The following is a 25,230-nucleotide window of genomic DNA, read 5'->3' on the forward strand; positions in this document are numbered from 1 at the left end:
GTTATCTCAGCGCGCTACGACGCCAAGGGATCCCGGGTTCGAATCCCGACCTGGGCATGGGTGTTTTTTGTGAGTGTCCCTCAGTGATGTGCCGTAGGCTATAAGTTTACGTCTATATGCGTTGTGTACACGTAATCTACGCGTAGATTACATTGGGTTGTAGTTTACATAGACTACGTAGTCAATCTAAAGTGCATTAAAATTAATTTTCAAGGGTTTCATGAAAGGAAAGTGAAACTTTCAACTATATTGGTTCCTAACGAAATGAAAAGAACCCTATTTACAACAAAATTTATCTTCTCTTCTATAATTATCAACTGTGGAAGAAGATAAATAGTATGCAAAAAACAACACCAGATGGCAGTCGTGAGGCAAGACTGGTCTTTTCCCCATAAAACACTAGAATATTTCCTATATTAGGTTTCTTCCTAGGTGAGAAATTGTTCAAATTTGGAGGAAAGAGTATGATAAGTTCTCCTTACACATCAGCAACTGATACGCAGTATAATTTTCTTTTAATTGCACGGCGCCCTTTGCTAAGTTATCACCTTTCGCCATGATGTTTACATAGATAACGTAATATACGTGTATACAATAGTTACGTGTAGAATGTAGACTATCGTTGTTTACGCGTAGACGCACATCACTGGTGTCCCTTCATCAATTTCATCTTATCCTCATCTTCGCGAATAGCCAAAAGTGGCAGAAAAGCAAAGTAAAATAAAACAAATCCATCAATCAATCTGTGGTGTGTGTGTTCTCTGTTGTTTCGGTCTATTCTTCTTTCATTTGTCTCTCTATATTCCTTTCTTTCTCTTTTCTAAAATCTCTTCGACAGGTTGTCTCTCTATTCGTTTCTGTCTGTCTGTCTTGTTGTATCTCTCATCTCTTTTCTTAATCTCTTTGCTCATTCTCTTCCCTCAATAATTATATCTCTCCCGCTCTTTTCACTTTGAAGGATATATTTGATGTTCTTACAAAATGGCGAGGGCATTTCTCCAGATGATTTCTGCATTTTTCCTAGTTTGTGTGTGAATTCGGACTACATGCTAGTTGGTAAAAGAGTGGCTTGCCACCAGATTAAAACTCCAGGAACTGGACTTTTCAATATGTTTCGTGTTTCTGAAACTTTCTCATTTCCTTTCCAACACAATAAATGGCTTCACAATCCGAAAATCGGTAAGGAACCACTGCTAGAACTGAACTCACTGAAGCCGCAGTAGGTTATTTACACAGATAAGGCTATATACCCTTATCTGTGTTATTTATAAGAATATGCCACCTGTTAGCCACCACAGACATTGGTTGTAACAGTTTCCCATTGAGACTGATTTGTCAATGTTAGCCTTTAATATGTCGGTGGCAATAAAATATATTTTTTTTAAAAAAAATAAAAAAAGCAATAAATAACATTGCGCTTTATGGACTGTGAAATGTGTGCATGTGTGGAATATTACTCCGCCAAGACTCGATAAAAAAGTACCGATAAACATTTATTAACGCAACTTTCCGAGCTGAATACTGTAACTTGTTCGTTTGCTCAGCAAAGAAGAAATACTTTACATTTTTACCATCGCCTTTTTAATGCACGCTTGTTGCTTTTGGTTGGCACTAACTTCGTTCCTGCGTTGTCGTACCTTATCAGCATGGATTACCCTGGAAATGTTCGATCTGTGTAGCTGTAGCAGAAATTTCTAAGGGGGGGAGACAGGAAGTGTACATTTTCAATTTTTATATAGGTTGTGGAAGTGAAAGTAAGATATTTATATCCTTTATGCACCTAGTAAAAACAAGAGGAAGCTGTTTTCGAATTGGATGAACGTAATCCAGGCTTCCCGTCATGCATTTCGCTTGTATTTTTCACGGAGGTAAGTTTGAAACAATGTAGATTATAAATTACTCGCATATTTTATCGGCATGTACCTTTTTTATCTTTATCTGCTTATAAATACTACGTAAGTGTCTGCTACTATTCCAAATGCTACATAGTTACTGTAAGACAATGATTGGATTGGTATGTAAGTTAATCCAAATTTGATTCAATATTTTGTGCAAATTGTACAAGGACAAAATCTTACGCTCAATTTTGTGCATCTCGAACAAATGATATATTGACTAAGCTGGAAAAAGGATCTGATTCAGTTTCAACATTAAAAATGCTGATTCAATTTTTCTATATACTGTTTCTTTGTAATGGAACTCATATCGCTACCTTAACTTGCTATGACGTAATAAATGTTAGTTGGAGGCTCGCCCCTACTTTGGAATTGATATAGATGTGCCCTTCCGTATATTCGACGAACAATTCGAATGACATCACCACATTTAGGCCCTTGAAGAAACGGGGGTCACTGAGTGACGCTTTTGTAGAGTGATTCATGAACGTGGCTAGATTCTACAATAGAATACGTCACTTGCATCTGAAAGGTTAATACGTAAGTTACTAGCGCCGACAAGCGGACAGTTTGAACAAGTCAGTTGTGAAGCCGTGAGGCAGTGGTGCACAACAACTCGGAAAAATGATTGAGTACATTCAATGAACATGCATTTTAATGTTCTTTGGCTTACATTACAGTACGAGTGCTCAGTTTAACGAAGAACTGAGTTCCTGTTTGTTATGCTTGTTCCATTTATCTCCAAAGTGACGTCATTTCGTCAACCAATGGTCGTTCAGTGAATGGAATTGCATCACCCGTATGCACCCGTCTTACACCTTCACACAGGACAGTGGCTCCACCAACAAGTTAGAATATATGAATCGAGTAGCGAAAGGGATCTCAAGCTGACAAAAATTGAATATTCACGAATCGAATATTTACGTCGCAACTAACATTTGCTCTTATGGAACTTCACCCTTTCGGACACTCATGTCATGGCGGACGAAGCATCAATGGTGCTTATCAGGTAATTGTAGGTGGCAGCACGATAGTTGTGTCCTTGCGGTTCAGACAGGCAACTGTTTCCCATTTAAATACACGGGGAATTCGATGCTGGGCGTGCTATTATATTAAATTGAACTCTTCATTTGATTTTAACTTGAGAAATTACGTCGGAACACGGCAGATGAATATTTGATTTATTTTACTTCCCTTCTCTGCCACTTTTGGCTAATCTGGAAGATGAGGATGAAGGGTGATAAGACGAAATGGGTTAAAGGACAATCACAAAGACACTTGGACAACACGACACGGACCCACGGACGATTATAAAGACTGTGACTCCAGACGCCATAGCCTCGCTAGTCTGCAAAATACAGTACAGGGTGTACTACGTGGAATAGAGGTTGACATTTAGGTGTCTTTGGAAACGGGTCACCCATTGCACCCCGACCAGTGCTGTGAAACTAGGATCTTAAAAAAGATTATCATCTACAACAAAAAAATATATTTGAACTCAAATAACGTTAAAATTTGCATAGTATCTGCTGACGTCACTTGCCGTTCTCACAATTTAAGTATTTATTGTTGTGAGTTGGTGCCTTAAGGAATAAAACATAATTCCGTACGGCTGTACTTTATTTTCATGCTTGTTGTTAATAATTGACCTTTTTTTACATGGTTAGTAAGAATAATGCTCTAGTTTATATAAAATTTAACTAGGATTTGTTATTTATAAAATACTAGCTGTTACTCGGTGTTGCCCGGGTGCTTATTTATCCCAAACTTGTATTAGACAGGAAAATAATGAATTCTAACTATAGTGTAAAATGTAACTAATTTTAAATGTGATCGTGAATGTCACCAATTAGCTTAGCGACTCCGAAAACTATGGATTCGACACTAATCTAGGTCATTTGTGGCATTTTATTTTTCACCCCTCTCACCCCCCATGCCGATAAGTGATGAACTTGGAGTTGAACCGCATTGGGAGTGTCACGAAAACTATGGATTCCATTCACAACACAGCCTGAATGTTAGACAACCCGAGAAACACTATCGTTGTGCGGATTGCATAGAGCCACGGATGTCCGTTTGTGCGGAATTTGATATCGGTGGTTCTCGATTATTTTTACATGTCACCCCTTCCCACCCCAACCCTAGGGATGCCAGGGGTGTCTTACCCCCACAATATTTATGTCTAGGTTGCAAGTGATATGTGTACAAAGTTTGGTTGAAATTGCTCCAGTCGTTCGAGAGTTATTGCTGAACAAACAAACACACATATACACACATACATCCATTTTTATATACTGTATATAGAGATATTATCTACCGTCTCGCTTTTCGTAACCTCTATGGCGTTCGTATTTACAGGAATTACAATTTTGATAGTGTTGTAACTAAAATACTAAAATAAAGGAGGAGAGAACAATGTGAAAATGCCTGCTTAATACAAAGAAAGCATGCGTTAACATCATGGGCGTCCGGAAGGGGGCCAAGGGGGGCGCGCCCCATGGAAAATTAAAATCAACCAAAAATTATGTATTTCACACATAATTTCATTTTAGCCACAATAATGTGTGTTAATTATTGCATGAACACCTCGTCAGATCTAAACTCGAATTTGCTTCTCTTGTTTGGAACTCGCAATTCAAGAAAGATATCGAAGATAATAAATTTCTCAGATATCTACTATTTAAACTTGATGGTACATATCCAAAACTCACTCCTAGAAACATATTACGCGAAATCTTTCATATTCCGTCACTCGACGAAAGGAAGCAAACAAGTCAAATAACTTTTCTCTCCAAGCTTATCAATGGTAAAATTGATTCTTTTAATTTGTTGTCGAATTTAAATGTTTATGTGCCAAACTGTATGTTAAGGCCCAGAACTGATCTCTTTCAAATCCCCCTTGGAAGAATCAAAATGACCGAAGCTGAACCCATGAGGAGAATGTGCAAGTTATTTAATTTAGTTTCTAAGAATAATCCAAGCGTAGATCTATTTAAATGTAATTGTAACATTAGATCTATTCGCTGAATTTCTGTATGTTTTGTTTTGTTTCGTTCATTGAATTTTGCTTTTCATTCAGCTTGTAAGGCTATATCCAACAGTTTAGCGTCATTTATTATTGCATTGTCTCTGGGTTCCCTTTGCTTCTATAATCTAATAATCAATTTCTTCTCACAATTGTTCTTAAATATAAAATGTATATTGCGTCATTCATATTTATTGTTAATTTTCTTGTTTATGTAATGGTGTCATCCCATTATGAACACTGTAATTGGGCATGCGCCTGTTATGTTTCAATTAAATAAATAAATAAATAAATTCAAATTTAAGCAATGTTTTTTTAGGGAACAACACTATTTTTGTGGAAAATGACCCTTGTTTGCCCCTCCCTGGAAAAAAATACCTTCCTTGCCCCTCCCTGGAAAAAAATCTGCTGACGTCCATGGTTAACATTAAGTTATTGGAGAGGGCATAGTGAATATATGAGTACCGTGTAATAATAAATATCTTACGCATGCGCCACTTAATCTATTTTTCTAGATTATTTGTGGAGTATCTCCGATTTCGAATCTGCGCTGAATTGCACATAGACATACTCGAAACCAGAAAAGAAAGCAAGGCAAAGTATTGTCAATCTGCGACAGCTAGGAACGTCTCAAATGAGAATTTTTAGTGCTCTTTGTCCATAAACATACGCTGTTGCTGTTGTGCTTTAATACATTAATTCTTAGCTTAACAAGAATGCAATTTCAGGAAACTTACGAGTCGCTACATAATTTAAAGCTTTGCGTAACACATCTTTATTATCAATTTAGACGAGAGACTCTACACTTCAGTGATGATAAAGGTTGAATAGCACACTAGGGCAATCAGATGAACAACATTTTCTAAGAACACAACTAGGGTGGCGCCGCCACCGGAGAAGTTTGGCAGTCCTATTTGTCACAGCAAAATCCATTGCAAAGACGTTCTTCAGTAACTTTTTTGTACTTATTCTAACTCGTTGGGTGCCACAGCGCTAACGCGATGTGAAGTGGGAGAACCTTACACATGACTATACTCCGGGTTCGATACCTGGTGGAGGCACATTGCAGTGGTTCGGATCCCACTTTAAACTGTAGATCCAGTCCTGATTAGCCTTACTGTGCATAAAGTGGACTTAAAACCAATTCAATTGAAGGCTGATCGCGATGAGGATGAGTAATTAGTGAAATGCGGAATGAAGCGACGTAAAAGCAAAATAATCTAACTCAATGAATTCAACAACATTTCTGATCTTATCTTTGTTCCCCATTTTTGGATCTGCTCCCCCTCTACATTTTTATGGTGAATAAAAGAAGATTTCGGTACAAAAAAACTGGCCACATTTTGGGATGCCTGATAATGGCATGTTGGTGTTAAAATTGTGAATGTTATCCTTAATTAGATTTTTTAAAAGATATGCATACCACATAGAATAAACATTTCCTTTCCAATAGGGCATTTATGTAGTTATGAGAGTGTTAGGTTTATTACTGTACAAAAAAAATGCACTTTTGCTTCTCAAATATTTACAGCGGAACTTATCATCTTTTTGTAATTGTGCCTAACTCACAGGATAATTCAGACTTCAAGAAGTGTTGTGTTTGTCAAAAAAAACCTCTACATTTCTTGTTTTAGAGATTACTTGGAATTTTATAATTCATGTCGCATTATTTCTTGACAAACTTGATATGAAAATGTACCACACACCTCTTACAATCATGAAAAATTAACATTCCCGCGAGTTGTTTCAAATTTTGACTCCGTGTGTCTGTATCCACATGTTATCTTAAAAAAATCGTTGTTGTTTTTTCCTGCAGCACCAATCATCTCTCTCATCATCATCCAGGCTGTGAAAGTCTCGAACAGTGCGACACCAACACCACCGACTCTGAACCAAGGAAGCGTTAAGTTCGCTATGGATCTTTATAAGGTATTCAGAAGATTCCAACTTTGTACATCGATCGTGAATTTCTGCTTTCTTAGCATCCCACACTTGGCGATTAAATGTAACTAATATATTTTATGACTATTTCTTGAAAACTATTATGCGTGAGGGGACACGAGTCCCTCAAAGTCAACAAAAGCTAATCAGAGTCAGATAATTAAAATCTCATGACTATACCTCGGATTTTTAGGTTCTAAATTTTTTTTAAAGTTTCTAAAAAAGGCTCTAAAATTCCTATAATAGGTTCTAAAAACTCAAATTAATTTCGAAAAATCCTAAAGTATGTTCCAAAAAAATTAAAATGGATTCAAAATTCCTGAAAAATATTGATTTTGTACAATTGTTAAAAACAAAATTTCCATAGAACGTAAAAACTTTTTGATAGGTACTGTATGTGATCACGACCGGATCAAGAAAGTGTGGGGCGTTACCCCCACACCCCCTATACGCCTTCATGGCGTGGTGCTAAGCACAGGGGAACACTTTACCTTTTTTTTTTACTGTATGTATGTACAACAACAAAATATTAATCGTCTAACCAAATTTTCATTTGCATACATCACATACATACATATCTACAAATTATTATAATACTATATTAATTTGTTAGCATCTAATACATACTCGTATTATGATAGGTCATAATTTATGCTTGACAACAATGTATTTAGTTTAGACTTTAATGTAAAGTCCTGTTTATAACGAATTTTAGATGTGACCTAAAGTGACGTAAAATAAACCAAATATAAAGCCATCTCTGGATATGTCCCTGTTACAAAATTTCTGGAGTCGACACTGGACAAAAATTAATACATCATTGCATTTCCGGTTTAGAGTTGAAGCCAACACCAGGTGGCATCTCTCGAAAGATGAACATTAAACAAACAAACAGCTGAAAATCGAACAGTTTCTAGAACAAAACAAAGCAGAAAATTACAAGCAGAAATACAGTTCAAAACACAGAAGATAAATTCAAGCTCCATGTCAAATTTTCTCCTCGTACACTTGTGCAAAGAAACAACGAACGTAATCGTCCATAATAATAATGTAAATGTTAATAACTTGCACTTTATAGCTATTTCCTCGCACGTAGTTCCACATTTGATCCCACAGTAACATCGGTGGTAAAAATTGGCAACAATGTGAAACGCAGATAAGAGATTTCTTCCTGCAATAATCGAACCGGTTCTTTTCAGTGATAGTAGCGTAGTGGTTGCCATTTTAAATGGAGATAGTCGGAACTTACAAAACATGACCTTGGCTACGATTATACTCAGTAGCGTACGTTGATTTCATCAGGGGGGGTATTTCTAAAACTTTCTCCAAATTCACATTACCATTGTTTTATTACACGTTAATTAAATAATAATACTCATAATTGATTAATAATACTTATAATTAATTAATTAGTTGAATTACTACTAATAATACTACTAGTAGCACTGCCACTATTAAGTAGTAGAGATCTATATAAATATAGTATTTATGAAAGCAATAGACCGAAATTAGTTTCTAGTCATTCGATTTTTGACAAATTCTAGGTTGTTTTTTTTTGTTTCTTTGTTACGAAATAATTGTGTAGTTAACGAGGTGAGACATTTTAAGTGTGAAGGAAATCCATAAAAAACAAGAACATATATTTAAATAAATTGAAATAATCAAAGAATGGAACTCATCCAAGGAGCAGCGGTAGTCTGGTCGGTAGGGTGTCTGACAACCACTCACGAGATCCGTGATCGATTCCTGGAATTGGTTGTAATTTTTCTGGCTTTGTCCCCGCATAAATGTCCCCGATAATTCACATCTGGATTGTCTCGCTATTCTTACAAACAAAACATTTTACAATAGTTAAAATTGTTGTAAATTGAATTCAGAAATTGAAACTTGCCGCGGTAAACAATGGGAAGGTGGACTGGTTACAGTGTGGCTATTCTTGTCTGTCTAGCCTTTGTCTATACATTAGCCACTTACAACGAACAAAGAACTTCCTTTAGTTAATGCTCATTCTTCACAGAAAAAAAATACATGTTCATTGGACATTGTTGCAGATGAGATACAAAACAACTTTTTTCTCTTTTAAATCATAGTTGCCCTCATATTTTATTTTCAAGAATTCTGTTTATTTTCAAGGCATTCACTCTGAAAGACGCGTGTATTTGGAATGCTGTGCTTTTCTTAGTGCTGCATGGGAATAATAATTCAAATTATTATTATTATTAGTTGTAGTAGTAGTAGTATTGTCGCAGATCTGACTGTGATAAATCGGCCATTTTTAATTTTTTTCCACAGAATTTTTCATAATATTTTAAAAGCTCAAGGGGGGTTTAAACCCCGTAACCCCCCTTGCGTACGCCACTGATTATACTAAGAATCAAGTCACGCATGGTGACAATGCTCTAAAATAAAATGGAGTACATACAGAAATGTACATAAAATTTTCAACAGGTAAGCTGGGGATAAGATTCAATTTGATCAGTGCGGATTTCAGTTTTTGAATAAAGTTTCCGTGATTCTGGAAGATAAATGGGTAAGCGTATGCCTCGTCTTTCGCCTTTCTTTTCCTTTCTATCATCGTACCTTTTAGCCCCGGTTTCTGTCGGTCTTCGAGTCTCTCTCTCTCTCTCTCTCTCTCTCTCTCAACTATTTCTGTTCTCCGGTTTATATTTCTTTCTCCCTCGTTCTCTGTGTTCGTATCTCTTTCCATCTGTTTCTTTCTGCCTTCGTGTATTGATCACCGTGTCTACCTTTCTGTAGGCCGAATACATTGTTCCCATTATGCATCAAATATGGTAAATTGGCCGTTATTTGTACGATTATGGGAATTTGAAAGGATGATTCAAGTCCGTTACGCTCTTTTTTTATCATTATATACGTGTGTGTTTATATATATACATATATATATTTATTTATTTATTTATTGATTCAAAGTTTCAGATACAGCACTTTTAAGGCCATTTTACACTGAAAACTCTAACAAATAACAAGAACAAGTCAAGATGGTTTAAGGTAAAAACAAGAAAAGTTAAATATAAACATAAGGCATAAACAAGGAAACAAACAAAGATTTACATATTCATTTTTAGGGATATATATATATATATATTAGCCGATACCACTTTGAACCTATACCGATACTTGAAAATTGCAATAATTAAAATTTCTTCAATATATTGTCCAATATTTGTGTGTAAATATTCTTCTCCAATTAAATGCACCAATTTACAAAGAAATTTGCTTTATAATATTCAATAATTAAATCAGAATATTAAAACAGAGGTTATGTAATCACAAAATATAGTTTCTAGTGCAAAATGTGTTGCAAAATAAAAATAAAGTTTGAATTTTGTATAATTTCTAGGATAATTAGACTCCTTGAGGGTGGCGCGTGCCATTTTTGCGGACCTCGTGCAAATAGATGAATTCCTACCGATACTTTCCGATCCAGATACCGAAAAGTTATCCAAACTGACAATGTCTGCTTAAATCTAGACTATTAACAAAATTAAAATGATGTATGATAAATTGTACAGGTGCTGAAGGAGAAAGAAGGCAACGTGTTCGCGTCCCCCTTCAGCATGAGGAGTCTGCTGGCCATGATGTACGCGGGGGCCAAAGGCAGCACGGCCGACGAGCTGGCCACCGCCCTCAAGCTGCCCAACGACAAGATGAAGGTCCTGGAGCAGTTCACCCTCCTGTACGGAGCTCTTGCCCAGGTGAGGAACACTTTCAGTTATTTATTTAAAATTTTGGCACTACAGGGTGTTCGAGAAGCCTCCGTACCCTTGGATTATATGACAGTACACATTATCCAAATATACAGGGTGTATCATAAGCAATAGCGCAAACTGACACAGTTTAAAGTACACGATAATAGAAGCAAAAAGTCTCAGTAAACATGGGTCTGCAAACGAGCCGTTTTCGAGATAATCGTGTGGTTACAAGCCGCCACCGACTTCATTGTTTGAGAACGTCGTCCTAGTTGGTAAAATGCTAATAATGTGTGCGAATGTGTAGGTACAAGCCGTCATTGATTGCATTTTGTAAACACGGATTGCTTTACTCCTTGCGCGGTCCGAGGTTTGCTCTTTGTTTACAAAACGAAAGATTTCCGAGAGGTGGCGTTGTAATCAAACAGGATGGATACAATCAGCACACAGTCTACTCGTACCGTGGGAGTCACTTTTCTTACTGTATTATTAGCATTTTACCAACTAGGACGACGTTTACAAACAATGAAGTCAGTGGCGGCTTGTAACCACACATTCGCAATTATCTCAAAAACGGCTCCTTTGCAGACGCATGTTTACTGAGACTTTTTTGCTTGTATTATCGTGTACTTTCACCTGTGTCAGTTTGCGCTATTGCTTATGAGACACCCTGTATATGCCATATGTACTTACAACCTTGGTGACAATGAAGTTCGACCAGAAAGGAATACGTGATTAAATGCACAGAGGCATAGGCGGTGGAATGGGTGACCCGCAGAAGTGACGCATGTGTGTAAGAGGAGGCGTGTGAGCAGGCAAGAATCGTGATCCCAGCATGTTGCACCCAAGGTCACGTAAAGAACGAAAACGGGGAACTATACGCGTGACATTGGACTTCGACCAGGCACCAGACCCATACGGAAAAATTCCAGATAGTGGCGCATTCGACGGAAGCATGACGTCACGGACACGATAAGGGAGTCCGCCGTATATAAGCAGGTGCTGTGCACCAAGGAACCGCAGTGCATCATCACCATGGCCAGGGGCAAACCTATTGACAACACCGTGAGGAGAAGAGTGGTGGAGTTGCAACGGGATGGACTCAGTGAACGGGAAATCGGGCGCCAACTGAACTTACCCAAGTCAACCGTCCACTGCATCATCATCAAACACCACTAAAATACGGGTACTACAGAGCCAGGTAAGGCCCCCGGTCGAAAACGCCTGCTGAGCGTGCGTGACCTACGGATATTTAGGCTCTATATCCAGACCAACAATCATGTTTCTGTGGCCGAATTACGACTGTGGACTCGAGTACGCTTTCACATTGAAGTGTCAACCAGAACCATTCGCCGTTACCTACAGCGATGCGGTTACCGAGTGTACAAGGCGAAACGTAAACCCTTCCTTTCCATGTTGAACAAAGGCAATCGACTACGGTGGGCACGAATGTACCGGGGATGGACATTTCGGCAGTGGAACAGGGTTTTGTGGACGGACGAATCCATTTTCAATGTTGTGTACGGGAAAATACGGAAAACAGTAATTTGTCGGAAGGAGGAACAGAATGAAGCAAAATGTTATGCACGTCGGGTACAGAAACCTGCGTCAGTGATGGTATGGGGATGCATGACGGCATCTGGGGTTGGCCCACTACACGTCTGGGAGAGCATTGTGAATGCACACGCCTATACACGCATACTGGAGCGGCATCTTCCCACAGTGCGAAGGCACCTGTTCCACAGGCGGCGTCTCATCTTTCAACACGACAATGCCAGGCCTCATACAGCGCGGCTGACAAGAGAATGGTTGACTCGCCATCACGTGCGAACTCTGCCATGGCCACCATCGAGTCCCGACCTCTCGCCCATTGAGAATGTGTGGCGTGCTCTTAAGCGACGTGTGCAACAGAGGGGACCCACGACAGTGGCTGCTCTTATCGCCTGCCTGCAGAAGGAATGGAACCGCATCGATGTGGAATACCTTGAACGACTCGTCCGCAGCATGCCCCGACGCATTGCCACAGTTATTCGCCGACGGGGCGGCGTCACACCATGGTAAACAGGATCCCCTCTAACAGTGGTCGAACTTCAATGTCACGTGTAGATGGACGAAAATGTTTTATTTTGTGTGGACACCATACATTGCTGCGTTGCAGCGGAAATTTATGTTTTCCTTTGTTCCATGTAGCCTGCTGAATAAAATATGTTCAGCATATGCATGTGTTCTCCTTCTTTCACAACGCACTCCTATATTTGTGACTGGTCGAACTTCATTGTCACTAAGGTTGTATCTATTTACATTATGACATACTTGCGAGCGAACAAAATCAACAAGTTACCATGACAACAACATTGATTGCTTGAAGTAAAATTACTGGGTGCACATTCTTCTCGGACACACTGGACATTCAAACGCCCGTACATCTAATGATAAACAAATAAGTGAAGAAAATGACTGGGTACACAGGTCTACCCAAAGGCCCCCAGGGAAGCTCTTGCATTGTAGATATGACCAGTACTCGAAGTGAGGGACGGAAGAGGACTCTATCCTATCCCCCGTTAAGAAGATCTTCACAAAACATCCGCCCAGGCAACTCCCTCCCCTCAATTTCTGCACATTCTCCATGTCCATCCATGAAAGCCAGTGGCCTACCAGTTTTCGCCAGTTTTCGCCCCGCACTATGCTAAATCTCATCTAAAGGGAAATATACAATCTCTGCCCCCCTACTTTTGGCACCTTGCCCCCCCCCCCCCCGATTATTGGACCCAATCGCCGCCACTGATGAAAGCATACCCGCAGCTAAAAATTTCCACTTCCAGCAGCACTGGATATGACGATGTGACATTCGTGCAGGATAAAGTTGGGAAATGATTAATTTAATTTTAAGAATGTCTATGATGAGCAGATGATAAACTTGAAATGTTCACACATGCGCGCGCACACAATTATGTTCAACTCCAACTAAAAGTTAATTTATCTAGTTTCTTTTTTAGTAACGTGCTTCTGTTAGTACCAGTATTTTTGTTTTTGACGTCAATTTTCTGCCACTTTTGGCTAATCGCGACGGTTAATGTGGGATAATTAGATAAAATCGACGACACAGAGGACACCGAGCCAACTTTTTTAGTAACACATCACAGGTTCTGTCTGTCTACCAATGACATTTCACCTTACACTTGATTGACCCACCTACATGTACACCTTTCCGGTTCTATTTTCTTTTTAAGATCGGTATTTTTTTCTTTTTTTTTTGTACTTTCGGTGTTATTTTTCGGAAAAATCTGGAATTTATTTCAGCGCGCTTTCCTTGCCAAATACGCCTACAATTATCCTTCCTTGTGGGGTTTGATTGATTGATTTAGTCTATTTTACTTCGCGTTTTGTGCCTCTTGGCTAATTTGCGAAGATGGGGATGAGTGATGAAATTGATGAATTTACATTCATAAACAACCAAGCCCGAGCGGGATTCGAACCCGGGACCCTTGGCGTCGCAGCGCGATGTGCTAACCACTCGGCAACAGGGTCCGGCCCTTGTGGTGTTAAACTAGTATTTTAAATTTTGGTCACATCACCTTTGAGACTATTTTTGAGGAAGTTATTTTTCACCGATGTTACGGCTCCCTTGTGACGGTAGGCGCCCACTCGATCGCCGCCAAAATTTCACCGTTTCGATCGGTAACGAAAAATCAGGTCCCTATGAATGTGTTGTGCTTGCAGAGCAACAACGAGTACATCCTCCAAGTGGCGAACAGGATCTACATGGAGAGTTCCCTCACGGTGACGGACGTGTTCAAGGAGGCGGCAGTCACCTACTTCCAGTCGGGGATCGAAGAGGCGGACTTCTCCGATAACGAAGGCACGAGGAAGGCGATCAACAACTACGTCCAGGAAAAGACTCACGACAAAATAAAGGACCTCTTTCCTGCAGGTGAGCGGGCTGGGGACGCCATTTTTAGGGTGATTACAAGTTTGAGATTTTTTCTTAAGATTGCCTAAGCCATTCGGTCATACCAGGCAGGTATATACCCGATTCTTTATAGATGAGCAAACCCCAGAAAAGCGGAAATGCTGGGGAAACATTTTTCTTAATTAACCAGATAGTATAATTTAACACCTTTAATAGAGATCAAACTGTAGGGATCCAACAAGTATATCGTTTCACTTTTGTTTTTATCATGTCTAGTTGATACTGAACGTGAATTCGTAGATCATTCTAACACCGTAACAAAACACCCGTGACACAGGATTTTTTGCTTATTAATATTGAATTCAAGAATATGTTCAAAAATAAAAATGTTGATGATTTACTTTGTTCTTTGTGCGAAACATATTTTAATGCATAATGTTCATTCATGGGCCATAGTTTCTATTTCAAGTTTTCCACCTGCAAATTTGGTAACATCCGTGACACCAGTGGCGTGCCCAAAGGGGGATTGGTGGGAGTCATAACCCCTCCCCCCTTTGGTCAATTCCTACGTCGAACGCAGGAAAAGATGGCAAAATGAGGACTGGTTACTACGTGACACCACATTTCCTTGAATTTCTCGAACAAGGTTTTAATTTAGTCCATGTGAGTTTGCCCCCACGAATTTGTGCCCCCCTTGAACGCAGCTATGTACGCCTTTACAACCCCCCCCCCCCCACTCCTGAAGACATCCTGGTGACGCCAGTGAACGAGCCTGTCAAGTTTCGACTCGTCTCGTCACTATTCCTTTACTCCTGAAAGAAGTGCCACAGATTTTTATCGCCTCTTCTCTTTTTGCACGTGGTGAATTCTAGGCTCGCTGGACAAAGACAGCCAGTGCGTGCTCGTGAACGCCGTGTACTTCGCCGGGACGTGGCAGACGAAGTTCAACGAGAAGCAGACTCGCCCCGACGCTTTCTACCTGGACGAGAGGACGAACGTGACGGTGCAGATGATGAAGGTCCAAGGCGTTTTTCCGTACGGAAGCTTCAAGGAGCTCGAAGCGGAGGTTCTGGAACTTCCATACGTGGTGAGTTGCCCTGTATATATTTTTTAGTGCTATCGCGTGCAGGATGTCTCAAAAGTCATACTATTGAATTTGCTACAATCTGATAGCATAATTCCCCTTGCATTTTCATCCACTTTTCCCATTGTGTATTCCATTGTCACGAGTTCAACAAGCGGACTACATTTTTGATATTGAAGTAACTATTCTACTGATAGTTAAGGAACATTATTCCTACAGTTTCTGTTCAATTAATTATGAAACTTAACACTGTTGATTAAACATAACTACCCTTAAAATACTTTCCCAGATTTGTAGCTACAAGTGAACAATATTGTGTCACTTAGAAGTTTATTTTCATTTCTGTGAATTGTCAAATGACGAAACATAAATTATTTAAGACAGAGAAGGTAATTGACCTTTGAATATTCTAGTTGAGTTTTGGGGGAAATGTAAAAGTTAAAGGAGAAATTGATTTTTGGAGTCAAGGGTGGGACACAATAGAAAAGAAAGATAAATGAAAAAGTTAAAACAAATGAACAATATGTAAAATACCTTCTAACTTAATTATGCATAATACTTGAAATTTTATGCAAATGGTAATTTTGGATTATTCACTCCCAAGATAGGATAAAGTTACAGCTTTGCTTTTAATTTTAAAAATTGAGGTTCAGGGCCACTTTCACCTTCATGTAAGATATCATGTAATAATAATAATAATAAAATTCAAATACTTAGGAGTAATATTAACAAGTGAAAATTATATTAAAGAGGAAATAAAAAGTAGGCTTAATTCAGGAAATGCATGTTACTTCTCTCTTCATAAACTTTTGTCTTCTCGTTTAATATCTAAGAAACTAAAAGTTAAAATATACAAAACAGTAATTTTGCCTATAGTATTATATGGGTGTGAAACTTGGTCCCTTACATTGAAAGAGGAACATAAATTGAGAGTATTTGAAAATAAGATCCTTAGGAAAATATTTGGACCTAAAAGGGATGAGGAGACAGGCGAGTGGAGAAGGTTACGTAATTTAGAACTACATAATTTGTATTCATGTCCAGATATCATTAGAATAATTAAATCAAGAAGACTTAGGTGGGCAGGCCATGTGGCACGAATGGGAGATGAAAGAGGAGTTTACAGGATTCTTGTTGGGAAACCTGATGGTAAGAGACCTGTAGGAAGGCCAAGACGAAGATGGAGGGACAACGTTGAGATGGACCTTAGGGAAATCGGTAGGGTTGGAAAAGGGTATATATATCTTGCTCAAGATAGGTACAGATAAAAGGCTTATGTTGCTGCAGCCATAAACCTTCGGGTTTAAGAAGCCTAGAGAGTTATTTAGTTAGTTAGTTTATAATAATAGTATAGTAATAATAATGAGCCAGTGATGAATGTACAATTAATTGTTTTTTGTTCTATTGCCCATGTCATAAGTTTCATGAAACGAAGAAGTATTACGTGTGTGACATTTAACACACAAGATGTAAAGGTCTAGCTAGAGATGAATATCCATCACGAAGTAATTTGATAGAATTATGAAGTGTGTGCTAACAAATGAAAAAAACTTGAGTTTGATACCATAGCTTGAATGCACGAAAAGAATTAACGAAAATCTGTGTGACCAATAGCGGCGATTGGTTGCCAAAACCGGGGGGCAAGGACAGGTTACGTTCTCACAAGGATTAGCAATAAGAGGCCATAGTGTGGGGACAAAAGTGGGGAAGCAACTGCCCCCCACACCCACCTAATTGCCGCCACCGTGTGTGACGCTTTAAAAGCTTAGCCAAATTTGACAGCATTTGCCTGTGATTTGTAGTGATTTCCTTTATTTTACTTCGCTTTTTGTGCCATTTTTGGCTTTTTTGCGAAGATAGGGATGAGTGATGACATGATGAAATTGATGAATGGACACTAACAAACATCCATAGCCAGGCCGGAATTCGAACCCGGGACGCCTGGCGTCGTAGCTTGTGAAGAATGTAAGATATATATATATATATATATATATATATATATATATATATATATATATACAGGGTGTTTCAAAATGGACTTTACAACTTTGTAATTATATATAAATTTATTCACACGACTTCCAGAGCTGCTTTTGGTATCATTTTGTAGCAATATATAAAAATTGTTAGTGAAATATGCAAATTATATTCGCAATAAAAAACAATAATAATTTCCAGATTGATTCATTTTTCTTCTTACATGGAGTAGGATCACTTTTCGTGGAATGCTCCTCTATCTGTTAACACGACCATCCGAGGACGTCCTCACATAAACGGTTCTGTGCCTGCCCCTGTGTGTATAACCTCTACCAGATTGCGTGCTTATATCTGTGTCAGACGAAGTAACTTGGCCTGTAATCTTCCCTCGCAGGGAGGCCACCTGAGCATGTACGTAGTCCTCCCGTTCGAGAAGGAGGCCATACACGACGTGGAGAAGAACCTGGAAGAAGCGCAGTTGGATCAAATCCTGGCGAAGCTCAAATCCAACCAAGTGAGTGTGAAGCTGCCGAGGTTCAGGCTGGAGGAAACGATGGACTTCAACGACGTGCTTCCACCGGTGGGTGATGCTCAGATCATTATTATATTATTATTAGGGCCCGAAAGTTGAGGAAATATCCTTTTTTTCCCCTAGTGTCGGAAGACGAGGCCCAACATAATACAGAGGTTGTTCGCTTTATATCCGACCATTGTCGATTCGGTGATGCCACCTGGCGTATCATGCTGAAACTATGGGTCTGCTGGCGGGAGCAGTGTTGTGTCTGATCTTGTAGGTGCGTGAGTGTTGGTAGTGAATGTTATCAAATGGCGCCGAAAATCAACCGGTATTGGGAGGGTTACGTAATGGCCCTTTTCCATGCTAAGTTTTCATACGTACGCATTGTGAAACAGTGTCGGGAGAATGGGTTAACACTCGGGGTGACTACTGCGAAAGCTATTGTGGCTCGTTACACACAACAGGCTTTCCTTGCGAAACATTCACCCACGAAAACCACCAGGAGAAGGGCTGCAAGCAAAGTGTCACCCGTAGTGCGAAGGAGGATCCGTTGATTGGCGTGCCAAGAAAATCCCCCGACTCAACGTGATATGGCCAACAGATTTCACCTCGCACCGTCAACTGTGAACAAAGCAATTCGTAAGCGCCTCAGTTTGAAGTGTGTGCGGAAGGCCCGTGTACACCACCTTCTACCGCGTCACATTGCCGAACGTAAGACGAACTGCAGGAAACTGTATGAAAAGTATCTGGCGGATTCCAAATGGAAGAAAGTTGTCACAATGGATGAATCATATGTCCATCTCGCTGCTGGTGGTCACATTCGGGCGATCACATACCGTGACATTGACGGCAAGGGGCGCAGCTACTTTGTTCGTCAGTGCAGTGAAAGTTTCCCTCGTGGCTTTATGGTTGCGACGGGATTCGGATATGAGGGTAAGTTGATGATACGCAAGGTGGACAAAAACGTGAAGGTGAATGCCAGATACTTCCAAGACTCCATTCTGACACCTATCTATCGGAGAGACATCCCAAAATTGTATGGAATGGACGCGAACCAGGTGATGATCCATATGGACAAGGCTTCGAGTCATACCGCCAGAACATCACTACGTTTTTATCAGGAAATGGCAGAGGAATTAGGAATTCGTGTCATTCCGTTTGAAGACATTCCTATGAAAAGCCCAGATGCCAGTCCAATAGATTTTTGCGCACTTGGACTGTTGAAACCTCAACTATATATATATACTTACTTTGGTTGAAACGACGTCTTCAGCATCGCCGCCCGCGCACCCTGGATGGTCTATGGAATGCTTGCAGGGAAGAGTGGGACAGAATTCCCATGCCTGTCCTGCGCCGGAGCTTGCTGAACTGAAATGCCGGGCGATAGTCCACAATGCTGGGGGTCCAATAGAACATGATCGGTGGTGGCGGCGCGGTATCTCCTAAGGTGAGTGAGTACCCGTCAAACATGGTCGGATGTAAAGCGAACAACCTTCTGTATATGTTCATTTTGGGTCATTGTAGGCCAGAAAAAGGAGGGTCTTATTTGTCCTTTTTTTTGCCATTTTCGGCGTTTTTTGGCTTATTGGTCATTATTTAGCCTTTTTTAGGTCTTAACGGCTTTTTTTGCAACTTCACCTTCTTTCGACTACGAATTTACTGCCCATTCTCAATTCGAATCATCATGAGTTCATCACCTCTTAAACATCCTTTCTGTAGTAAAGAAATATACTATATATATATATAAATTAGCCAACTGAGCCGAAGTCCTATTTCTGTAACCCTAGTGTGGTTAGGCCAAATATGATTCTTCAAATGAATGGCTTATTGCAGAAAGGGACCTGAGTCACATTTTTGAGGTATCGGAGTTAATTTTTTCATCTCCACTGTGTCTAGCAGCATACTGCAGGGGGGTGCATTGAGGGTTGCAAAATTAACTATTCATTATGTTGAATATTTGAGCCAACAACGGCACATTTCTTTCTTACACTATTAATATTATACAATTTTTCATTGTTTTTCTCAGAATTGTGCAAAAGTGACTCAGGTCCCTTTCTGCAATAAGCCATTCAAATATGATTTTTCAAATTATGTTAATCTAAAAAATATATAATGTCTGAAAGAAGATGCATTTCATTCATATAGTTTTTTCGCACTGTGTGTTCCATACCACCAGAATTTTTTATTCTTTTTGTTCATTAAATACGTAATTAAAACTGAAGTTATTAATTAATTTAGATCACATTCATACGTCCTTTTTTCCGTTTTTAGGGCCTTTTTTTTATATTTTTAGGTCTTTATACAGGTATAGCATGGGTACCTGGGGGAAACCCTGGGGGGTAAAGGTGGTCAGGGGCGTGGTGCTGATGATCACATCACCCCCACTCACGACCGGATCAAGAAAGTGTGGGGCGTTACCCCCCACACCCCCTATACGCCTTCATGGCGTGGTGCTATGCACAGGGGAGGACTTTACCTTTACCTTTATACAGGTCTTTTTTTTTTTGGCAATTTATAGGTCTTCAACTTCCGAGCTCTAATTATTATAGTTATTATTTTAGATTTGGCACAACAAGGAAATATTCTCATATAAGCTCTGCGTCGGGTGGTCATGACTGCTAGAATTCTCTCTCTCTCTTTCTTTCAATCTCTTTATTCCAGTTTCCATAGCTCTTTATCTTCTTCTGTCTCTCTTTTCTGCTTTCTTCCTTTGAATCTCTCTCTCGGTCTCTATCCCCCATTGTTCCTCTATTCATAACACTAAATTTATTTCTTCTTTCTCTGTTTCCCTATCTAAGTCTTCGTATCTTCCTACTTTTACTTGTCTCTGTCACTCTTTGTTTCGCTATCTCTTTCTTTTCAGTTTCTCTATTTTTTATATCTCTGTTTCTCTGTTCCCCTTTCTTCTCTTTACTTTCTTCCTATGTTTCTTTTTTTCTCTTTCTCTTTATACCTCGTTCTGTTTCTCTCGTTCCATAACGTTCTCTTCCTTTCTCTTTTTATCTTTATAGTTCTTCAAATTCTTTCTGTATCATTAGCTCTGTGAGTTTCCGTGTGGTGGCGTATGCTCAATCCAAATCTGGGCTGTCTCACAATCAGTGATGTGCTGTACACTATAAGTTTACGTCTACATGCGTTGTCTACACGTAATCTACGCGTAGATTACATTGGGTTATAGTTTACATAGACTACGTAGACAATCTAAAGTGCATTAAAATTAATTTTCAAGAGTTTCATGAAAGGAAAGTGACATTTTCAACTATATTGGTTCCTAACGAAATGAAAATAATCCAATTTACAACAAAATTTCTCTTCTCTTCTATTCAACTATGGAAGAAGATAAATAGTATGCAAAAGACAACAACAGATGGCAGTCGTGAGGGAAAATTAGTCTTTTTCCCATAAAACACTAGAATATTTCCTATATTAGGTTTCTTCCTACGTGAGAAATTGTTCGAATTTGAAAGAGTATGAGAAGTTCTCTTCACACATCAACAACTGATACGAAGTATAATTTTCTTTTAATTCCACGCCGCCCTTTGCTAAGTTATCGCCTTTCGCCATGTTGATTACATAGATTACGTAATGTACGTGTATACAATAGTCTACGTGTAGAATGTAGACTATCGCTGTTTACGCGTAGACGCACATCACTGCTCACAATACTGTAATGTTGAAATAACAAAAGGAAAGGGGGTGGGGGTTATTCATCGTTCATGTTTGGGGATTGCCGATGTGATTTGACATTGTGTCTAATTTTAAATATTGAAATGTCGTACAAACGCAGGAATAAAGTATAGGGCTCTATGTTTAACGGGAAAAGAAAGAAAAATAAATAGGATTATTGGCACGCCTTGCGAAAGCAATTCTAAAAATCGAAAATTTGCATGCTAATATTTAAGACTAGAATGAGGTTGCCAGCTCCTGAAGCAGAATTTTTTCTTGAAATGAGTAATTTTATGCATATTTTCCAGTCAGTTCTTGTGTAAGTTAGCCTCTTGGCTACGGGCTTAGATAGCCTAGAGTATACGGTAAGTAGTGTGTGTGTGTGGGGTTGGGGGCTATTACGTTAAATTATTGTCAGAGTTTGATTTAAGTCCACTTTATGTACAGATAGGCTAATCGGGACTGACCTACAATTTATAGTAGGATGCAAACCTGTATGTGCCCTCGCCGAGGTTCGAAGCCGGAAAACTTTGATTACAAGACGACGGAGTTACCACTACGTTATCGGGGAGGAACGGCTATTTATTATCCGTACCAGCTAACTGTAGACCAGGCGAACGAGGACAAGTCTCTGCGCAAGTAGTGACGCGAGGCGGCTCCGAAAATGAACAGTGAGAGAAATGGGATTGCGTAATGGGCGACGGGAGTTTCCCCGATTTCCTCCTTCGCTATGCAGCGTTGCAAACTTTTGGAAAGGATAATACCGAACGCACATGTCAAACGGACCGTATTTTTGTCTCCAGGTCCGTACGATTGGTTTAAGAATTTCTTAGGGAAATATTAGGGATAAAACTGCAAGAGCAAATTTTGACAAGCCATGCATTTAGCGTACGGACTAAGGTCTGGACCGTACGGTTGGCAACGCTGCGCTTTCACCACTCGATTTTCCTCCTCCTCCTCTGCCGATATGCGCGACCCTGCTCTACAGTTATCTGGGACAGGGTATAGGTGGGCTGAAATGGGGTGGGGATAAATCTTCTTCAGCCACACTTACCAAGTCTTTGATTTTCTTTTGTTTGGTTATTTTACGTCGCTTTTCTTCCGCTTTGGGCTAATCGCAACGATGAGGTTGAGTAATGAAATTGATGAAGGGATATTCACAAAGAACACCCAGACCGGGATTCAAACCCGGGACAGCTGCCGTCATAGAGCACTGTGTGTACAAAGTCTTATAGCTTTCCCAGGAACATGTTTACAGTTCTGCTAATTTTTGGTTCACAACAAGTCGTTTCCGACATTCTCAGACTGCTCACGGGCAACACTGCTTCAGTGTTTCTAACCGCATTCCTCTGCTTGTCTCCCCAGCTTGGACTGCTTCAGATCTTCACGACGAAGGCCGATTTCTCGGACATAGTGAAAGGGCAAAAGTTCCACGTGTCCGACGGCCTCCAAAAGGCCTTCATCGAGGTGAACGAGCAAGGTAGCGAGGCAGCCGCTGCTTCCCGAGGTAAGTCCGCCCCTGTGTTGTGCCTGATTCGTTCATCTGGCCTATCCAGTAGAGATCGCCCCAAGGATATAAGTGGTTATTAGTTTCTAATATACGATAATTATTATTAATATTATTGTTCACATTAGTTGTCCATCCAATTTATATCATCGACCTGACCAAATACCTTCTTATACCAAGGCCCGTGCAGAGACTTTCTTGTTTACGTACTACGTCATCATTGGTAGGTGAATGAATCAATATATTTTATTCGCCCTGTATTTCTTACACTTTTGGATAAATATGATGAGGATGAATGGTGATAGGGTGAAATAATTTGAATTCTTGTTTTAAGTCCACTTTATTCACAGAGGATAATCGGGACTGGGCCTATCACTGTGCAATTTGCCTCCACCGGGTATGGAACCCGGGACCCCTTGATTACAAGAGATAGATGAAGAGACAATCTCAAACACATATGGACAGCACACAAGTCCCACAGACGCCAGAGCCTCGCTCACCCCTTGCACCCAGGGCTGAAAACTGACATAGTTTCAACGATGGCGATTGATTGAATGAGCTGGTTATTTTAAGTTACTTTTCTGCCGCTTTTGGCTAGTCGCGTCGACGAGTATGAATGATGATATGATGAAATTGATTAAGGGTTAGTCAGAGAGAACACTTATGGAATCGAAACCGGGACACTTGGCGTGGTAGCGCGCCAGGAAGATCGGCGAAGTGTGGTGCGATCCGTTGCCTACCGATGATGACGTTTCTTGTAAATAACGCAGGCCTTAGTACAGTCACGGACACTGCCGGCTTGTAATGAATACATTGACTTTCAATGGAATCGTTACAAGCCGGCAGTGTCCGTGACTGTACAAGGAGGCCTTGCTCAGACTCCCTACACTTAGGAATTTATCGTGGTGCATGTTGTTTCAGGCACGAAGAAGGCGCGGACATTGGCCCACATGGCGCTGCAGTTCACAGCGACACACCCGTTCCTGTTCTTCATCCTGGAGAAGAGGACAGGAACAATGCTTTTCATGGGGTCACTCAGGAACCCCTCCAAGCAGCCAACATTGCGCAAGTGGTGACACCTGGTGACAATGTATAGAAAGTCAGAGCCGAATAAAAACAGATAAGTGCTGGTGTATCGTTTATTTAACCTTGAAATTCCCAGGATAGGCAAGAAAATTTCCCGTAACTTATTTTCATGCGAAAACTCATAAGAACGGGTGTTCTGAAATCACGTGATTGTGTGTGTGTGTTGTATACGAATTAAAATTTTGCTTTTCGATAAGGGATGGGGCTGATTGTGTAAGTGTGCATATAAGGGTTTCTTTTCGAGTGAAAGTCATAATTTTACATTTGCTAAACTTGAGTTTTAGTTCGTTTTGAGAGCAACATTCTACGAGGTTTCCAATATCCTTTTGCAATTCCAAGGCATCGTTATCATTCGTTATAGACTTAAGTATTTTCAGGTCGTCTGCGTACAGGAGTTTTTTGGAACATTCTGGGACATCGTTAACAATCACAAGAAATAGCAGTGGTCCAAGGTTCGATCCTTGTGGGACACCCGAGGAGGTCTGAAATACAGTAGACACGCTGTTATCATATCTAACATACTGTTTTCGGTCTTTCAGGTAGGAGGAGATAAGTTTTTAAACACGGGCCGAGAGGTTAAGATGGTGAAGCTTTTGGAGAAGTGTATTTTATTTATTTATTTATTATTTTTTTATGTACTTTTTGGGGTTAGGTGGTAGACCAGCAACAGCTGAACCTCGCCCAGCAATAAAGTCAATTCAATTCAATTCAATTCAATCATGATCAACAAGATCAAACGCCTTTGAAAAATCAGTATAAATTACATCGACTTGCCCTTTCTTGTCTAGCATCAAGGTTATAAAGTCAAAAATTTCTAATATATTTGTTACAATGGATCGTTTAGGTATGCTGATGAGAGGACAGTATCGGATGAAGGTACATAAGATTTGTTCGAAGAGTTTGGCGTTTGTT

At 39.8% G+C, this 25,230-nt stretch overlaps 2 protein-coding genes across 3 annotated transcripts in view; one reads left to right on the forward strand and one right to left on the reverse strand.

Annotated features, from left to right (window-relative positions):
• Nucleotides 1-25,230, reverse strand: part of alphaSnap (Alpha-soluble NSF attachment protein) — a 125,253-nt gene that overhangs the window by 66,530 nt on the left and 33,493 nt on the right. The gene's annotated exons all lie outside the window — the stretch shown is intronic.
• On the forward strand, nucleotides 1,532-24,355 carry LOC145999869 (serpin B6-like). The gene is made up of 8 exons (XM_083137138.1): nucleotides 1,532-1,868; nucleotides 6,737-6,849; nucleotides 10,395-10,577; nucleotides 14,292-14,502; nucleotides 15,354-15,568; nucleotides 17,937-18,122; nucleotides 23,091-23,232; nucleotides 24,154-24,355. The coding sequence occupies exons 1-8, from the start codon at nucleotides 1,841-1,843 to the stop codon at nucleotides 24,306-24,308; spliced, it is 1,233 nt and encodes a 410-aa protein (XP_082993264.1). The 5' UTR covers nucleotides 1,532-1,840; the 3' UTR covers nucleotides 24,309-24,355.

This window comes from Lepisma saccharinum, chromosome 16, assembly GCF_977018435.1.
Source record: "Lepisma saccharinum chromosome 16, izLepSacc3.1, whole genome shotgun sequence".
NCBI lineage: Eukaryota > Metazoa > Arthropoda > Insecta > Zygentoma > Lepismatidae > Lepisma > Lepisma saccharinum.

What these genes read in the sequence shown, in the direction of transcription:
- LOC145999869 (XM_083137138.1), top strand. Translation starts at nt 1,841, where the DNA reads ATGCATTTCGCTTGTATTTTTCACGGAG. An exon ending in CGCTTGTATTTTTCACGGAG is followed by an intron (nt 1,869 to 6,736) that starts GTAAGTTTGAAA and finishes TTTTTCCTGCAG; the next exon opens with CACCAATCATCTCTCTCATC. An exon ending in TCAACGACGTGCTTCCACCG is followed by an intron (nt 18,123 to 23,090) that starts GTGGGTGATGCT and finishes TTGTCTCCCCAG; the next exon opens with CTTGGACTGCTTCAGATCTT.